The 19,729-nt window shown below is 44.8% G+C and overlaps 1 protein-coding gene across 6 annotated transcripts in view; it reads right to left on the reverse strand.

Moving 5' to 3' along the window:
• GIT2 (GIT ArfGAP 2) overlaps nt 1–19,729 on the reverse strand; it is a 153,263-nt gene that overhangs the window by 33,730 nt on the left and 99,804 nt on the right. For 3 of the 6 annotated variants that reach the window (XM_075320048.1, XM_075320047.1, XM_075320052.1), the window contains exons 15-16: nt 7,654–7,902; nt 5,517–5,606 (exon numbers count right to left, since the gene is read on the reverse strand). The exons of 1 other annotated variant lie outside the window; for it this stretch is intronic. In XM_075320048.1, the coding sequence (XP_075176163.1) occupies nt 5,517–5,606; nt 7,654–7,902 (339 nt within the window). Of the gene's footprint in view, nt 1–5,516; nt 5,607–7,653; nt 7,903–13,553; nt 14,373–19,729 lie in introns of those variants that run through there. 2 more of the 6 variants (XM_075320049.1, XM_075320051.1) reach the window with 2 other exon arrangements.

The following is a 19,729-nucleotide window of genomic DNA, read 5'->3' on the forward strand; positions in this document are numbered from 1 at the left end:
ATGGTGCAAGATTCCACATACTCACTCACTCGCTCTCAGGTTTTCAATAGCAAATAACCTTTGCCATGAAAAAATAATGCCACGACGGATCCGTTTTTTTTACAGGATCCTTCGCATCAGTTTTACCACCATCTGAAACGGATCCGTCGCATCAGTCACAAAACAAATTGTGACTGATCCAAAAAACTGATGTGTGAAAGTAGCCTTAAAGGGAACCTGTCAGGTCCCCTATGCTCTCTAACCCAGCAGTATTCATAGCTGTATGCCCACATTCCCTGCCTAACCAGCCCTATATAACGCTGTTCACTAACATACATGCTTAAAAACCTACTTATAAACCTCTCTGTCCCTATGCTAATGAGGCTTGTGATTAGTAGCAGGTGCATAGTTTCTCTGACTAGTCGGCCCCTTTCTCATGTTAGCATGCGCCTGTGGGCACGATTATAGGATTTTCCCGAGCTGGCGTCAACGTCAGCTCCTAGAAATTTCGCATTTCGGCTGTGTCAGTGCGCCTCAGAAGCCGCATGTATACTTCCCGCCTTCATTAGGCGCATTGCTTATGAATGGAAATTCAGAAGACATGTACGTCACTTCTTTACTTCTGGTCATGCACAGTGCGCCTAATGCTGACGGGAAGAAAAAAAGGAGGGGAAGTCTCCAGCATCCACGGAAGGGACAGGTAAGTGAATTAAAAAAACTCTATTGGAGAATCATACAAAACAGGTGTGGAGCCAGATGTAAACCACCATGATACAGATAGAATAATTAATTACAAGCTAATGTGAATACTCTGTTTATATAGCCGCCTCTAACCTAATGGAGAACATCCATGAATATGGCATTTTTTCGCCAAGACGCATAGAATTATCCTCCCCTGTCTGTATCATGGTGGCTTACATCTGGCTCCACACCTCTTTTTTTAATGATTCTTCAATAAAGACTTTTTTAATTCACTTCCCTGTACCTTCTGTGGATGCTGGAGACTTCTCTGCAAGATTCCGTCCTAAGCCAGGATGGCTCCATGGACCGGCTGTGACATCCTCCGCCAAAGTGGATGAGCTGATCGTCTAGGTTTTCATAATGAAGACTGGAAGCATCCACCCTGCTTCTGAGGAGCACTGACGTGGCCAAAACGAGCGGTATGCATGCACAAAGTTTGCAAGAGCTGGCGGTGATGCCGGCTAGTGGAAATCATATTATCCTGCCCACATGAGTGTGATGACATGGAAATAGGGCTGACTACTCAGGGGAACAAATGCCCCTGCGACTAGTCACAGGCCTAATTACCGTAGATTAAGGATTGCGAGGTTTAGAAGACGTTTATTTTAACATTCATAACAATGAATAGCGTTATACAGGGCTGGATAGGCAGGGAATCGGACCTAAAGCCATAAATGCTGCTGGGATGGAGGACATAGGGAACCTGACAGGATCCCTTTAAGAAGGTTTTCCATAGAGAAGCAAGAGCCCATGCTGTGCCACTAAATGCCTCGCTCCCAATCTATGCAGAGGCTTAAAAAGAGTTTTTCTTGTCTGTAGGCTTCCATGGCAATGTGGCCAAAATTTATCTTGGCATGTTCCATAACTTGTCACCAAAAGCAATGATTTTCTTTATGTACTAAACTATAACAAAATACAATGATCTGCAATACCTTTGAGGAACAGTAATGCGGGCTTCACACGGTACGATCTATCGGATTGCACGAGCGATCGTACCCGCCCCCGTCGTTTGTGTGTCACGGGCAATTAGTTGCCCATGCCGAACAAAGTCGTTAAACCACCGTCACACGTACTTACCTGCTGAGCGACGAACATCCACTTCCTGAAGGGGGAGGGACATTCGGCGTCACAGCGACGTCACACAGCGGCCGGCCAATAGAAGCGGAGGGGCGGAGATGAGCGCCCAACTCCTTCCTTCCGCATAGCCGGCGGAAGCCGCAGGACGCAGGTAAGCTGTGTTCATCGTTCCCGGGGTGTCACACGGAGCGATGTGTGCTGTCCTGGGTACGATGAACAACCGGCGCAAAGTAGAATAAACGATTTTTTAAAAATGAGCGACCTGTACAGGATTCGTAACCGATTTTCGATAGTTTACAGACGCTCATAGGTGTCACACGGGACGACGTCGCAAGCGATGCCGGATGTGCGTCACAAAAACAGTGACCCCAACGACATATCGCACGATAGATCGTCTCGTGTGACGCCCGCATAAGACATTTTTTGTGTTGTGATGGCAGAAATCTTTTCCAGTTTTCTTACTGGCAATACATATCTGTATGAAATAGAAGACTATCCAAAAGTCAATCCAATGGGAAACACCTCTTCAGGCCATATGCACAGATCCCAGTGATTCTGAGAATGATTTTTGTGACATATTGTACTTCATGTTAGTGGTAAGCTTAGGATGATATTTTCAAAAATACATAAAAAATATATCTGATATTTGGTAAACATTTAGCAATTTTCAAAATTTTTATGCCCCTAAACCACACAGTTGTGTCACATAAAATAGTTAATAAATAACATTTCCCACATTTATTTGAGATACAAGAAATACATTCAATAAGTTTATTAACCCTTCAGGTTCTTCACAAAAAATAATCAATGTGGAAGCAAAAAAAAGAAAATGTTAATTTTTCCCACAAAAATGTTACTTTAGCCCCAAATTTTGCATTTTCACAACGGCTACAGGAGAAAAAACAATCTTTTGTGTAATTTCTCCTGAGTATGCCGATATCCCATATGCGGTGGAAAACTACTGTTTGGGAGCTAGACAGGGCTTAGAAGGGAGAGAGTGCCATTTGACATTTTGAAAGTAACATTGTCTGGAATTGTTAGCGGACGCCATGATGCGTTTGGAGAGACCCTGATGTGGGGGGGGGGGGGGGTTCAACTGTTTAGACACAAGTGACCCTATTTTGGAAACTATATCCCTCACGGAATTTATTTACACGTGTGGTGATCACCTTGAACCCAGAGGTTCTTTTTAGAAATCTTTAATGTTGAGCCGTGAAAATTAAAAAATACATGTTTAACCCGAAATGTTTCATCTTCACAAGGGTAACAGAAGAAAATGGATTGTACAATTTGTTGCGCAATTTCTCCAACACCATATACAGTATATGGTTGAAAACGATGGTACTTTTAAAGGCTCAGTACAAAGTGAAGAAGGGAAGGAGCATATTGGAGTTCAAATTTCGCTAGAATGGATTGACGTGCCATGTCACATTGGCAGGTACCATAACAGCAGAAATGCCCCACAAGTGATGCCATTTTATAAACTGCACTGCACTCTTGAATGAATTTATCTTGGGGTGCAGTAAGCATATTGAGACCACAGGCATGTTACAAAATGTTATACTATTGGGCAGTGAAGAAAAATAAAATACATTTTTACCACTAAAATGTTGTTTTAGCCCCAGATTTACAATTTTCACAAGGGAAACAGATAAAAAAAAAAAAGGCCCCATAATGTGTTACATAATTTCTCCTGATTGTGGCAATACCCCACATGCGACTGTACAGTACTGTTTGGCCGCACTGCAGGGCTCGGGCGGGAAGGAGCGCCATTTGGCTTTTGGAGCACAGATTTTCTTAGAATAGTTTATGTACTCCATTTGCAGAGCCCCTAAGTGGTAGAACAGCAGAAACCCCTCAAGTGACCATATTTTGGAAATTACATACCTCTAGGAATTCATCTACAGGTATAGTGACAATTTTGTCTTTGGAAAATGCTTATGGTGTCAAACGCAGTGAATTTTGCTGACTTAAAAATTTCAGATAAGCCCTTGTTTTACCCAGTACATTGTAGTGCCCGTACACTGTGCCCAGCTCGTGCCTCTGGAGACACACTCCCCGTAAATTAGGCAAACACTCCTCACTGCAACAATGCCAAACATGTGGACGTTAAAGGGAACCTGTCATCAGAAATTTTGCACTAAACCTAAAAGTTTCCCCCTCTGCAGCTCTTGTGTTGCATTCTAGCAATGTTCCTGTTGTTCTTGTGCCCCCTTTCTGACCAAAATAAAGACTTTGTAAAGTGGTACCTTTTTGTATTCAGATCTTGATAATGGTACACGGGGGCGGGCTCTCTGGTGTCCGTTAGTCTGCCTCCTGTCACTTTTGGCCGTCCCCCATCGTGCAATTTCAAAGAGGTGACGTGAGGTAAGCTGGCCAGCGCTTGCGCAGAACGGTGGAGGCGGCGGTGGAGGCGCGACCACGAGATTATGGGCGGGTACTTGCTGATGAAAGTCCCAGCGCCGCCCATAATCTCGTGCATGCGCAACACGTCACCAGCAGTCACACTCTGCACATTGCCCAGTCCCGCAAGAGTGGCACAGCGCGTGCGCGAGATTATGGGCGGCGCTATGACTTTCATCAGCAAGTACCCGCCCATAATCTTGTGGTCGCGCCTCCACCGTTCTGCACAAGCGCTGGCCAGCTTACCTAACGTCACCTCTTTGAAATTGCGCGATGGGGGACGGCCTAAAGCGACAGGGAGGCAGACTATCAAGATCTGAATACAAAAAGGTACCACTTTACAAAGTCTTTATTTTGGTCAAAAAGGGGGCACAAGAACAACAGGAACATTGCTAGAATGCAGCCCAGGACCTGCAGAGGGGAATCTTTTAGGTTTAGTGCAAAATTTCTGATGACAGGTTTCCTTTAACTGTGGTTTAGGCACATTGTGGAGCTCGGAAGGGAGGGGGTAATTGGATTCAGAAGCACAGATTTTGCTGGTTTTCTTTTTTGGGGGGGGAGTTATAGCATTTTTCCAAGCCTTTGTGCTACCAATAATGTGGAAGTCCCTTTTATTTCTGTTAACAGATGTTGGACCTGAGTGGGGACTTGTGTTTTTGTGGTTGAGTTGATTGCTATTTGGTGGCAATTTGGAGTAACAGAACATTTCGGATCTGTTCACATTTATCCTGTGCTCTATGCTGAGCACTGACATCATGGTTTCCATCTACATCTCCAAAATATGTGACTCAGATTAGGTAAGATACGGTATTCAGATAAGGTAGGAAAAAACAGCTGACAGACTGCCTTTAAAATGGGTCATCAATGTCCGATTGATGGCCCACCTATCAGGACAGAAAGGTTAACTGGTGACATGCCAGATCCAAACAGATCATTTTCTACCTTTTATTTAAAAAACCTGCAATAGAAGCTTGCGATTAAAATATCATATTGAAAAAAGCAGAGGGCCGAGCTACAATTTTAAATATCAAACAGTGTAGCACAGCCAAATCTTGCAAGTGAGTGGATACAAAGTGGATACAGAAGTGGACCTTCTGGTGTGAGGATTAATTATACAGAGCATCGTGCCGGTAGCATTAAATGGTTGTGATCTGTATGGGTAGAGGTGAATGAGGTTACAATGAGGCATTGTTGCTTCATGCAGAGAAATGACTGTTAGCAAAAAGGGAAAAAAATGGTAAAGGGAGAGAGATGTGGAGCTCTCATGGAGAAAGTAAGGTCTCCATTGAGCAGAGCTAACTTAGAAGGTACTTAACCCTTCGTGTGATTTCATCTCTTGACCAGGAGAGCGTGGAGGGGAAGGAAGGCAGGGATGAAGAGGAGGTCACATATGCACTCCTCCCGATCTGAAGGGAGAAAGAAAAACACTCGAGATACCCAAAAATAAATAATAAAAAACCCCACAATGTAAATGTATGGAGGGTAACTGAACACTGAAAAAAATAAAAATGTCAGTATAATATACGGTATATATAAGAAATCAACACTCAGCAGTAAATATAAGTGAAAAAAATAGCATTTTCTTAGTTACAATTTACATGGACACCATTTATAGGCTACGGAAAGAAAAATCTGCTAAATTACACAGAAAGCGGAGGAAGTGTCACCAAGTGTTTATCAACCAGAAGGTTTAAATCGATTCGGTGACAATCCCTGAAAGCCACAGATCGAAGGCAATGCAACAAATTTCTTTTGAAGGGTGTTGACCGCTGAATATTTTCCTTTATTTTATATTAAATGTTAAACTATTCACCATTTTGGCCATAAAAAGCATTGCATAAAAGATTTTGTAATGTTTTTGCGCACAATGATACCATGCAGAAATGAAAGCGGAACATTAAAAAAAAAGAAACCACAAAATACAGAAAAATAATGTACACTGGAGTAGCCATTGGGCTGTCTATGGTCTTACGCCTCATTCAGACGTCGTTTTTTTTTTAACGGAAACAGCAAATACCAATTAAAATTTATGGTGTTCGGGGCACTTTGCACACTACGACATCGCAAGCCGATGCTTGCGATGCCGATTGCGATAGTCCCCGCCCCCGTCGCAGCTGCGATATCATGGTGATAGCTTGCGTAGCGAACATTATCGCTACGCCAGCTTCACATGCACTCACCTGCTCTGCGACGTCGCTCTGGCCGGTGACTCGCCTCCTTATTAAGGGGGCGGGTCGTGCGGCGTCATAGCGACGTCACACGGCAGGCAGCCAATAGAAGCGGAGGGGCGGAGATGAGCTGGACGTAAACATCCCACCCACCTCCTTCCTTCGCATTGCGGCCAGGACGCAGGTAGGAGATGTTCCTCGCTCCTGCGGCTTCATACACAGCGATGTCTGCTGCCGCAGGAACGAGGAACAACATCGTAACATGTAGAGCACACGGATGATATCTGTATTTAACATTGCAAAGGATAGAAGAGTTGTAATTTATTTATACTTCAGTGCAAAACACACTGGGGGTACAAACGGGCACACTGGGGGTACTAACGGGCACACTGGGGGTACTAACGGGCACACTGGGGGTACTAACGGGCACACTGGGGGTACTAACGGGCACACTGGGGGTACTAACGGGCACACTGGGGGTACTAACGGACACACTGGGGGTACTAACGGACACACTGGGGGTACTAACGGACACACTGGGGGTACTACCGGACACACTGGGGGTACTACCGGACACACTGGGGGTACTACCGGACACACTGGGGGTACTACCGGACACACTGGGGGTACTACCGGACACACTGGGGGTACTACCGGACACACTGGGGGTACTACCGGACACACTGGGGGTACTACCGGACACACTGGGGGTACTACCGGACACACTGGGGGTACTACCGGACACACTGGGGGTACTACCGGACACACTGGGGGTACTACCGGACACACTGGGGGTACTACCGGACACACTGGGGGTACTACCGGACACACTGGGGGTACTACCGGACACACTGGGGGTACTAACGGACACACTGGGGGTACTAACGGACACACTGGGGGTACTAATGGACACACTAATCCAAAACATTGACGACACCACTCTATTTTTTCATGTTTGAACTTAGACGTGTGAATGAGGCCTAAGTTGGGGTTACTTAAATTCCTCAACATGTCATACCTTTACATACAAGTTTTAAAAAAATTGTCCTTTGAATTAACACTATTTATACCAAAAAGGGCCAGTTTTTGATGAAAAATGGGTTTGTGATGTCTACCAGCACGTAATATGGAGCAGCGCCTTAGCCCATCTGTATCTTACCTTGTTTGCTTCTGAGCTGTAATGTAATTCTTAGACAAATAAATAATATTCATATAGATACATATATTAGTCATTGGCACAGAAAGGAGAGGCATGCAGAGCAAGCGAAGCACTTATAATACTTACATGAGGTGGGAAAGGTTGCAGTCTTTTAATACTTTCTTCTGGGTAAGTGACTTCTCCCATTGGGAGGTAGGGCTTCTGGGCAGATCCCGTCTCATACATGGACATGGGCCTGCTACCTCGTCCGGACGGCCGCCTCTTTAATGCAGATGGGTTGGCGAGGTCTGTGTACTCTGGCCCAGTTGGGACCTGATATAGGTTATTTGTGGCCTGTCTCCTGAGGTTGGTGTTCTCACATTGCAGTGTTTGGAGCTGAAAGAAAGTTTAGTAGTGGGACTTTGCTTTGAAATGAGGTTGCAGGGCAAGTAGAGTGACAAACAATCAGCTCTCGTACAGCAGATGACACCAGTAAGCAAGCATGGCTGGGATTCTCAGCACTAACTCCTCAGGCCTCATTCACACCAGTATTTCTATGTTAAAACCAGGAGTGTCTGGAAAACGCAGAACCTGTGTCAATCTTACAATTGTAGTTTTCTCTGTAAGTTCTACTCCTGGCTTTGACATACAAACACTGATCCAAAAATATTGACGAGTGAACGAGGCCTCACTTTCATGGATGGAAACTGATGCACAGTATTGCTTAAAAGTACACACACATTACACATTAGAAAACCTCTACTATTTTGCTAAAGTTTTGATAATCTCATGTTGGTCAAAACAGTTATTTTATAATTTAAAAACTAGTAAACCTGCTGCCATGATGTCCTCCATATTCATGAGCTCTGTATAACCCGCCCCATCACTGATTGACAGCTTTCTGGCTATGCAGTGTACACAAAGCTGTCAATCAGTGGTGTGGTCAGGACTATACATAATTCAGCATTTAGAGAACTGGTAGATATGCAGTAAATAAAACAATGATTTGTTATCAGTAAGTGACATCATTGGAATCAGGGTCTCTATCCTGCAGTATGCTGCTCTCATATGGCTTAGCAAAAACTTGGTGACAGATTCCCTCTAAGTCCCCAGTGATGTAGAGCTAGCCAAAATACAACCCCATTCTCATATGTTAAGTAAAGCATGCTTAATGCAAACACATACATTGTGCTATGGGAATTTTGGTTGAAACCACAGTAATGTAGCGGTTAATGACAATTGGAAGAGATAACATGGTTCAGACATGCAAAGCAACAAAAGAAAGTGTAAGTTGAAAGAATTGTTTAACTGGAATGCAGGCAAAAATAAAATACTTTAAAATATGTTTTATTAAAATGTATACAGTTTGTACATTAAACAAAAACTTGTACTTATCTACCAATATATATATATACATTTAAGATTACATTTCAATAAGCCACTATGCCTGGACTATGTGGCAGATATGGAGCAACAAGCACTTCCTTAATATTTCCCAATTGTTTAGAAGCCACTTATAGCTTTGGCTAATAATAAAAACTGCACTGAAACCTTCCAGCCTAAAAGGTGAGAAATAAATGTGGCCACATCAGCCTCTGACCTGACAAAAGGTTTATCAATAATAGGTGTAGGCATTTTGGGTTACACGATACTTGTGAAGTTTAAGATCTTCAAAAGGGGAGTCCGCTATAATACTGTGTTAACTAATGTCCTTTAGCAGGTCTAAATATTTTGGCAAACATTAATAAATTTAAAGAACACGAAGGCAAATCCATGAAAAGTAAATTATATATACATGCACCATGTTCCAAATTATTATGCAAATTGGATTTAAGTGTCATAGCGATTAATTTTTTTTATCATTGTCATCACCAGCGTCATCCAAGTACCCGCCCATAATCTCGCGCCTGTGCAAAAAGATCACCAGTGCTCGCGATTTGAACAGTGCTCAGTCCCACGATAGTGCCACTGCGCATGCATGAGACTTCAGGAGCACTGCGGAAGATGTGGACGGTGGCCTCATCTATGTCAATCAACACTGGGGGACGCCGAACAGCGGCAGGAGATGAAATAACGGACGCAATACAGCCCGCCCTCGTGGCCAGCAAAGCTCATTAGCATACCAAAAGGTAATAATTTATAAAGTGTTTATTTAGGTCTGAAAGGGGGGCCAGTAGCAAGATGAACCTTTTTAAAATGCAGCCCAGGAGCTGCAGAAGGGGATTCTTTTAGTTTCATAGCGTAAATACAGGTGACAGGTTCCCTTTAAGATCTAGGATCCTTCAAAGGCTTGCTGTGGTGCATAAACCTACCATTTAGCCACCCCTAACCAGTGCTCACAAGCAGAAATGGTTGCAGTGGGCCCAGACATACATGAGGATTCATTTTCAAACAGTCTTGTTTACTGATGAGTGTCGAGCAACCCTGGATGGTCCAGATGGATGGAGTAGTGGATGGTTGGTGGATGGCCACCATGTTTCAACAAGGCTGCAACGTCAGCAAGGAGGTGGAGGAGTCATGTTTTGGGCTGGAATCATGGGGAGACATCTGGTTTCTGAAGATGTGAAAATGAACTCTGCCAAGTATATAGAGTTTCTGACTGACAACTTTCTTCCATGGTACAAAAAGCAGAAACGTGCCTTCAGAAGCAAAATCATCTTCATGTATGACAATACCCATCTCATGCTGCAAAGAATACCTGTGTGTCATTGACTGCTATGGGCATAAAAGGTGTGGCCACCATCTTCCCCTGACCTCAACCCTATAGAGAACCTTTGGAGTACCATCAAGCAAAAGATCTATGAGGGTGGGAGGCAGTTCACATCAAAACAGCAGCTCTGGGAGGCTATTCTGACATTATGAAAAGAAATTCAAGCAGAAACTCTCCAAAAACTCACTAGTTCAATAGATGCAAGAATTGTGAAGGTCATATCAAAGAAGGGTTCCTATGTACCCTATGTACAGAAGAAGTCAACTATGTGGCGGATATGGAGCAACAAGCACTTCCAAGAAGGGTTCCTATGTACCTTATGTATGGGTTACATGTACCTTGGCCTGTTAGGATGTTTTGAATTTAAATAGCTTTTTATTTCAGTGAATGTGACCTCCTAATGCTGCAAATTCCACAAATGAGCATTTTCAGTTCTATAACATATAAAATGTTTAGAAACTACTGTGCCTTGGGAGCATTGGGAGGTTTTGTCAATAAAATTCGATGTATACTCTAACGGGTGATGACTTTTATTAGACTGACTGTCATTTGAAAAATATAATTTGCATAATAGTTTGAAACATGGTGCGTGAGTGTATATATATATATATATATATATATATATATATATATATATATATATATATATATATATATATATATATATATATATATATCAACTTGCCTTGCACAAATTTATCTTGGTGTTACCATTAGGCTGCATATATATATATAATATACTGAATAAAAATATAAATTCACGAGCAACAGCTCTGGTGGACATTCCTGTATTCAGCATGGCAATTTTACCCTCCCTCAAAATTTGCTACATCTGTGGCATTGTGCTGTGTGATTAAACTGTATATTTTAGAGTGGCCTTTTATTGTGGCGAGCCTTAAGGTGGTGTCACACACAGCGACGACGACAACGACGACGTCGCTGCTACGTCACCATTTTCTGTGACGTTGCAGCGACGTCCCGTCGCTGTCGCTGTGTGTGACATCCAGAAACGAGCTGGCCCCTGCTGTGAGGTTGTTGCTTGTTGCTGAATGTCCTGCTTCATTTTTTCGTCGTCGCTCTCCCGCTGTGAAGCACACATCGCTGTGTGTGACAGCGAGAGAGCGACAAAATGAAGCAAGCAGGGAGCAGGAGCCGGCGTCTGGCAGCTGCGGAAAGCTGTAACCACTGTAAACATCGGGTAACCAAGGGAAGACCTTTCCCTGGTTACCCGATATTTACCTTCGTTACCAGCCTCCGCCGCTCTTGCTGCTAGTGCCGGCTCCTGCTCTGTGCACATGTAGCTGCAGTACGCATCGGGTAATTAACCCTATGTGTACTGTAGCTAGGAGAGCAAGGAGCCAGCGCCAAGCAGTGTGCGCGGCTCCCTGCTCTCTGCACATGTAGCGACGTTATGATCGCTGCTGCGTCGCTGTGTTTGACAGCTAAGCAGCAATAAGAGCGACTTACAAGGTCGCTGTTACGTCACAGAAAATGGTGACGTAACAGCGATGTCGCTGTCGCTATGTGTGAACCCAGCTTAAGGCACACCCGTGCAATAATCATGCTGTCTAATCAGCATCTTGATTTGCCACACCTGTGAGGTGGATGGATAATCTCTGCAAAGGAGAAGTTCTCACTAACACAGATTTAGGCCTCTCACAGATCCGTGAAAAACACGCACGTGTTTCACGGACGTTTCAGAGTTTCGTTTTGCACTCTGTGTGCTGTGCGTATGGCACACGTGTGTTCTCCGTGTGTTATTCGTGATAACACACGGAGAACGGGAACTTTCTGCTCACCTGTCCCTGGCGTCTCTGTCCGTGGTGCTGATCTTCGGTGTCCGGTCCTGCTGACTCCTCGCTGCTGCTGCTTCCGGCCACAGTGAAGTGAATATTAAATGAGCATAATGAGCGGTGATCGGCAGCAAGTGACAGCAGCAGCAGCGACAGGAGGGCTGGAGAAGGTGAGTAATGTTTGTTTGTTTTTTTCTCGCAGACATGTCTTTTCTCCGGTGCATGTCACACGGAACACATCAGTGTGTTCCGTGTGTGTTATGTGTGACCCGATTGCGTTCCGTGTGACACCCGTGATTCCGGAGATAAAATGGACATGTCGGCGTGAGAAACACACGGACACTCGTAAGTACGAAACAGACACACGGTCCGTGCGAAAATACTTACGTGTGTCCAAAACCAAAGGAATACATAGGTCTACGTGTGTACGTGTCTCCGGTACGTGAGAAAACTGCCAAACACGTACCGGAGGCACGTACGTGTGAAGGAGGCCTTAGACAAATTTGTGAATAATATTTGAGAAAAAGATGCCTTTTGTGTACATAGAAAAAGTCTTAGATCTAAGATTTCAGCTCATGAGAAATGGGAGCTAAAACAAAAATAAAGGAAAAATATTTATCAGCTCCCCTTTGTTGTTTTATCTACCTTCTATGTCCTGGTTTTTACAATTGGCACGGATGAGACCTTGGCAGGGTGTGTGAAGAAAAGAAATTTCCAGTGAGAAAGAAGAACCTTTCATGATGAAGTGTTGTGTAAAAAGTGATAAAACTTCAAATTTATTTCTCCATTATAAAAACTTAACAAGCAATCAGACAAGTGAAAAAGTGAAAAATGGTGAACGGACAAAATAACCGATGTGTTTCGGCTACGCCTCAGCCATGATTAAGGCGAAGCCGAAACACGTCGGTTTTTCATCCATTCTTCTTTCTCGCTGGAAGTTTGTCATTTCTTTTGCTGCAAAAATAAAAATGTTGCATTTATATTTTTGTTCAGTATATGTTATTAGCTCACAGTGTCACCTTACTTTCCAGCAGTCTGCCAGTCGCTGTATTTTCACTACAGGCTCTATGTAAATGCAAAAAAGCTCCTCAGTCCCCATGAAAAGAAATCTGTCTGCCCGGAATCTAGGGAATAGGCTATCTTCACATCACATTTACAGGGGGACACATCAGGAAATAGCCATCAAAAGAGTAGGGAAACAACGGCACATACCATCAGGTTCCAGAAGAAATGTTCTTTATTTATTCCAAGGGTGCAGGTAAAAAGCGGGAGAACTGGGTGCGGTTCTCCTCAGGACAGGATGACGCCCGTTTCGTGCTGAACAGCACTTCTACGGGTCCACCGGGTAAGGATGACGGCCGTTTCCTGCTGAACAGCACTTCTACGGGTCCACGGTGGACCCGTTTCGTGCTGTTCAGCACGAAACGACCGTCGTCCTGTCCTGAGGGGACCCACACCCAGCTCTCCTCCCGCTTTCTACCTGCACCGGAATAAATAAAGAACATTTCTTCTGGAACCTAATGGTATGTGCCGTTGTTTCCCTACTCTTTTGATGGCTATATGAGAATTTGACTTCTTTTACCAACGAGCACCCACGGCCAGTAATCTATGTGGAGCAACCTGAACTAATCTCCTCCTTCTTGGCATCGGTGCGAGGCGCAGTGTGGTGGTGCAGGACCAGCTTTTTTCTTCTTATTGTTACACATCAGGAAATAGTAACAATTCTATACCCTGTCAAACAAGATGTAAACAGTCTCAGTTCTAATATCTAATTAACATCTACATTTGAGGAGGGAGAAATTGTAATTTTGTATTCGTCACCACTAAAACTCAATAGCAGCAGATAGAAAACTACAGCAGGAAAATAATGGTAGGCTTAAAAGCTAGCATTTTATAGCTATAATAGAGACTTTGAAGTGTTTAGTGTAAACATTTTACATCCACAAAGATCATGAACTAATGTAATGCAGACGTCCAGTGATTGCATAGAAACGGGATGGTAAATTAGCCAAGATTGTCCACTTGTGCCTTTCAATGCTGCGTCTTCAAATATATTTCCAGATAAAATAGTTATAAGCAAATAAAAACATTCATGATGAATTGGGTAAAAAACTGCTTTGTTCTTTTTCTCTTTTTTAAAGAGACAACAGAACTATATTAGTTGCTTTGGCATGTCTTCTTCCATCCAAATAAAACTGTAATAAGTGAGAAATTTTGGCTCTAATTCCAGGCTCTAAAGATCAGTCTTACTTTTCCCAAATGGAACCACCATTTAATAATTAGATAAGACTCATCCATTGCAGATTATTTTGCCATCAGGGAAATGCGGCTCATCTTCTTCACTTAGTCTCTTTTGCCAGTAACTGTGAAAGATTAGATACAGATCATACTACCAGTACAATATGGTGTGTGGCTGAACATACTCATATACATCACAGATACTATCCCATCTCATGTAAAAAGCCGTTTAGATCCTACAAGGACTTAATAAAGCAGTGGAGACCTGCGCACTCCAACCACACAGAATGATTGACAATTTTTACTGTAAAATGTAGCTTACAAGGAGAGCGGTCCTTAAAAGGGCTTGTCCACTTTTGATGACTAATTTTTTTAAATGCATTCACATGAGGCATAAATATTTTTGCAATTGAGTTTTATTAAAAAAAATGGTACCACTTGCTTTCTGTAGCTTCTGTGTGGTTCGGCCTATTACTGGCTGCAGAAAAAGTTCCCTGAGACAGTTAATGAGCTCATTCTGACAGCAGAGCTATTAAAGGGGAACCAATCATCAGGATTTTCATATATATTATATATATATAGCGCTCATCTTCGGCGCCATCTTTCGGAAGCCCTTACTTCCCCCCGTCCGGGGCGGCATGATGTCCAATTCTGCAGCTAATCGCCAAGATCAGCTGATGTCCTCTCCTGTGGACGGATTACAAGAAGTGGATATGTATCCTTGTAAATCTGATGCCGATCTTAGCTTACAGTGTTACAAGGACCTCCTGCTGCACCATGAACAAATGAAAAACAACTATTTTATTATGCCTGGATCTGCCTGTCACTGTTTTATCATCTATTCTCTTGTTATGCACTATTGCCGGTTTGCTTTTCATAGTAGATTAGCAGTGCAATTCTAACTGCCTCACCTTCCCCATGCTTGTTTCCAAACTCTTCTGTTTCTCTCCATACCTTGACCATCATGTTAAAAAAAAAAAACCTGGTTAACCTACTGAAGATGTAGAACCATGAAAAATATACTTTTGCCAGTAGAGTAAGACCCATTATGGATCAGACCAGTGAAAAAAATCATCCATGTTCCCCTCTCTAAGGCTAGTTTCACACTTGCGTTGGGCGAAATTCACTGGGTCCGTTGCTGCGTCGTTTTGAAGCATCCGTTATTTTTGTTTTGTCAACGGATGCAACGGATCCGTTATTTCACATGAATCCGTTAGCTGATTCCTGTGAAATAACGGACCCGTTGCATCCGCTTGGCATCCGTCTAACGGAATGCGTCGGCTCTGTTTTGTTTTTTTTTCTTCATTTTTTTCATTCTGGGCATGCTCAGTAGAAATTAGCGGAATCCAGCAGCGGATTCCAATGTAAAGCACTTTGCAACGGAATCCGCTACCATAGGGAGCCATTATAAATTTTAACAGAAGCAACGGAATCCGCTGCTCGGCGTCATTTTGACGCAAGCAATTAACGTTACTTGCTGCGTTGCTTTCACTCGGCGGAAGCAATGCAGCGTCGGCCAACGGAAGCAACGCAGGTACTTTTGGCACAATCCGTCATCCATACAAGTCTATGGGAAACAGCGGAATCTGTTAGATTCCGCTGTTTTCCAAAAGGGCGGATTGCGACTGAAGGAAAACAACGCAAGTGTGAAAGTACCCTAAAGGAGAGTTTCAAGTGTGTTTTGAAAAAGTTGCAAATGTTGCAGTATATAGTGTATTGGGTAAAGCGGATTTCCAGCCACACTACAGGTGAGGGCTTTCAAATTTCCATATTTCTCAGTTCTTACTGTATGTTATGTAATGTTTGTGGTTTACAGTATGTAAGTCAGAATACTCAAACCTGACGTTTTTCTTTCTGTATTTTTACTCTTCTCATCTGGCTTTCCTTCCCACATTTCAGTTTTTAATCTACGGTAATCTATCTACATACAATGTTGTCAAGTTTTAATTCAATACTACTTTTTTTCATCCTTCCTCATTGCTTTGAACAAAAGCACCACATTTTTTATGTTGACGCTAGATGCTACATTTGGAAGTGTCCTCTGATAATGGGTGCACGTGCTCAGGTCTGCCTGCCAACTCCCGCATAGCCGACCAACAAACACTGGCTGGTAAAACCGAAAGGGACTTTTGATGAGAATCACATGCCCCCCAACCACACGTGGTGTCACCCAAAAATCATCACTGATTGGGTGAAACCCAAACACCCCTGAACCATACCTCACATTACCATACGACACTAACCTACTTAACTTGGATATTGTTCACTGAGGAGATGCAATGTATGCTACATTAAAGCTAGGCTTTTCTATATATAGGATCTCTCCCTTAAAAGGTTATGGAGTCTTTTTAATAGTATGCATTTTTAAATTGTAATTTTAGAAAGGGATTGTAATTTTTCTACCCACTGGGCAGGACTAGCGCCATTAAGGGTGAGTGGTGAGCAAAGTAGTGTAATGTGCAGTCACAGGGAAAGATCAAAGAACTCCCGCACCAGCTCATTACAGTACTTTGCTCTGCCCTCAGAAGGGCAGAGCAAAGTGCGCGTGTGCAGAAGTGCAAAGCCGGCCTTTGTGGATGACGTAGGACGCGTCATTCACATGAAGCAAGGACGGCGGAAATTGCAAGAATAGAGAAGGCGCTGGAAATGAGAACAGCAACGCCCATCGGACCAGACCGTATTGGACCGCCCTGCAGGTGACAGGTTCCCTTTAAAGAGAATTTGTCAGTAGGATCAACCCTCCTAAGCAGTCTATATGTGCATGCAGGTTATAAGAAGCTAGATTAAATGATATCCTGAAATCCAATGTCTTATTCTAGAGAAATCCACATTTTCTTATATGTACATAAGCTGTTAAGAGCTATGGGCAGGGCATAGATCTTCTTGAGAATCGGACTCCAGAGATCACAACAGACATAAATGTGACATCTCTGAACAGGCACTGTGGGAAGGAGAGGAGAGCCAGTACATCAGAGCTGACAGTGTTATGAGACAGCTGACAGAAGGGTTTGCAATGTGACTCAACTAAACTCAGATGTACTGTCCTTCCCCTCACAGGGACCTTATTGGAAAATGTAACATTTGTGCACTATTCTCCCAGCACTTTCTAATCATGCAGGAGGTTAGACTATGAGGTAATGTTATCTATCATACATCTCGCACAATGACAAACTTAAAGGGAACCAATCATCAGGATTTTCGTGTCTAAGCTGCAGCCAGTGCAGTGCTGGCACTATCATGCACAGTGTGTACATACCATCAGGGGGCAGCTCGGGTGTTTAGTCAGTGAAATCCAACTTTATAAAGTTTGAAATTTCGTGCACTTTTTGATTGACGTGTGCACCTCTGCAGATAATGTCCGGGCGGGTTATGCAGGAGTTCCCCGCCCCCCTCCAGCCTGTTCCTCCCCCTCTCCTGATGTCCGGGCGGGTTATGCAGGAGTTCCCCGCCCCCCCCGCGCTGCCTGTTCCACCCTCCCTCTCTCCCTCCCTCCGGCTGTATGTAAAATGCTAATCTTCAGAAACATGGCGCCGGAGTGGGCCTCCGCGCATAGCGCTTATCTCCGGCGCCATGTTTCTGAAGCCCGCATTACACAGCTTGGTGTCTGCAGAACAGCTGATCGGAGGACGCGATCAGCTGTAGCTATGACGACGTGCCGCCTCAGGACACCGGGCCAGGACAGGAGCCTGCCAGCGACATCTGGGGTCAGGTGAGGTAAGTTCACCATGGACTCACATGACCCCGTGACGGCAGTGCTGCGAGACCCGGTCACGGTAGTGATATCGGGCGGCACTGTCTTCACGGGGTCAGGTGAATGAAATTACTAGCACCTGTGATGTCATTGCCCCAGCAGGCACGCACACATTATACACACACATACACACACTATATATATATATACACACACACCCACACTGCTGTGTGTGCGCCCCTGCGTTGACCTGGGCTCACCTTCTGAGTTCCAGGTCACTGCAGGAAAGCACTCACAGCTGTGTGTGTGTATAATGTGTGTATGCGCGTGTGTATGATGTGTGTGCGCGCGCGCGCGCGCGCGTGTATGATGTGTGTCGCGCGCGCGCGCGCGTGTATGATGTATGTGCGCGCGCGCGTGTATGATGTGTGTGCGCGCGCGCGTGTATGATGTGTATGATGTGTGTGCGCGCGCGCGCGCGCGCGCGCGTGTATGATGTGTGTGCGCGCGTGTATGATGTGTGCGCGCGCGTGTATGATGTGTGCGCGCGCACGCGTGTATGATGTGTGCGCGCGCGCGCGTGTATGATGTGTGTGCGCGCGCGCGCGCGTGTATGATGTGTGTGCGCGCGCGCGCGCGTGTATGATGTGTGCGCGCGCACGCGTGTATGATGTGTGCGCGCGCACGCGTGTATGATGTGTGCGCGCGCACGCGTGTATGATGTGTGCGCGCGCACGCGTGTATGATGTGTGCGCGCGCACGCGTGTATGATGTGTGCGCGCGCACGCGTGTATGATGTGTGCGCGCGCACGCGTGTATGATGTGTGTGTGCGCGCACGCGTGTATGATGTGTGTGTGCGCGCACGCGTGTATGATGTGTGTGTGCGCGCACGCGTGTATGATGTGTGTGTGCGCGCACGCGTGTATGATGTGTGTGTGCGCGCACGCGTGTATGATGTGTGTGTGCGCGCACGCGTGTATGATGTGTGTGTGCGCGCACGCGTGTATGATGTGTGTGTGCGCGCACGCGTGTATGATGTGTGTGTGCGCGCACGCGTGTATGATGTGTGTGTGCGCGCACGCGTGTATGATGTGTGTGTGCGCGCACGCGTGTATGATGTGTGTGCGCGCGCACGCGTGTATGATGTGTGTGCGCGCGCACGCGTGTATGATGTGTGTGCGCGCGCACGCGTGTATGATGTGTGTGCGCGCGCACGCGTGTATGATGTGTGTGCGCGCGCACGCGTGTATGATGTGTGTGCGCGCGCACGCGTGTATGATGTGTGTGCGCGCACGCGTGTGTGTGTGTATAGTGTGTGTGTATAGTGTGTGTGTGTGTATAGTGTGTGTGTGTGTATAGTGTGTGTGTGTGTATAGTGTGTGTGTGTGTATAGTGTGTGTGTGTATACTGTGTGTGTGTGTATAGTGTGTGTGTGTGTGTATAGTGTGTGTGTGTGTGTATAGTGTGTGTGTGTGTGTGTGTATAGTGTGTGTGTGTATAGTGTGTGTGTGTATAGTGTGTGTGTGTATAGTGTGTGTGTGTATAGTGTGTGTGTGTGTGTGTGTGTGTGTGTGTATAGTGTGTGTGTGTATAGTGTGTGTGTGTAGTGTGTGTGCGCGTATAATATGTGTGTGTGTGCGCGCGTATAATATGTGTGTGTGCACGCGCGCCTCTCTGCTGGGGCAATGACGTCACAGGTGGAAGTGAGGGGCTGCTCTCACAATCAATGGGGGACTTTTAGTTCTGCATTAAAGGGGTGGTTCACCCATTTTTTTTTTTTTCCCCAATGA

The sequence above is a fragment of the Anomaloglossus baeobatrachus genome, chromosome 1, assembly GCF_048569485.1.
Source record: "Anomaloglossus baeobatrachus isolate aAnoBae1 chromosome 1, aAnoBae1.hap1, whole genome shotgun sequence".
NCBI lineage: Eukaryota > Metazoa > Chordata > Amphibia > Anura > Aromobatidae > Anomaloglossus > Anomaloglossus baeobatrachus.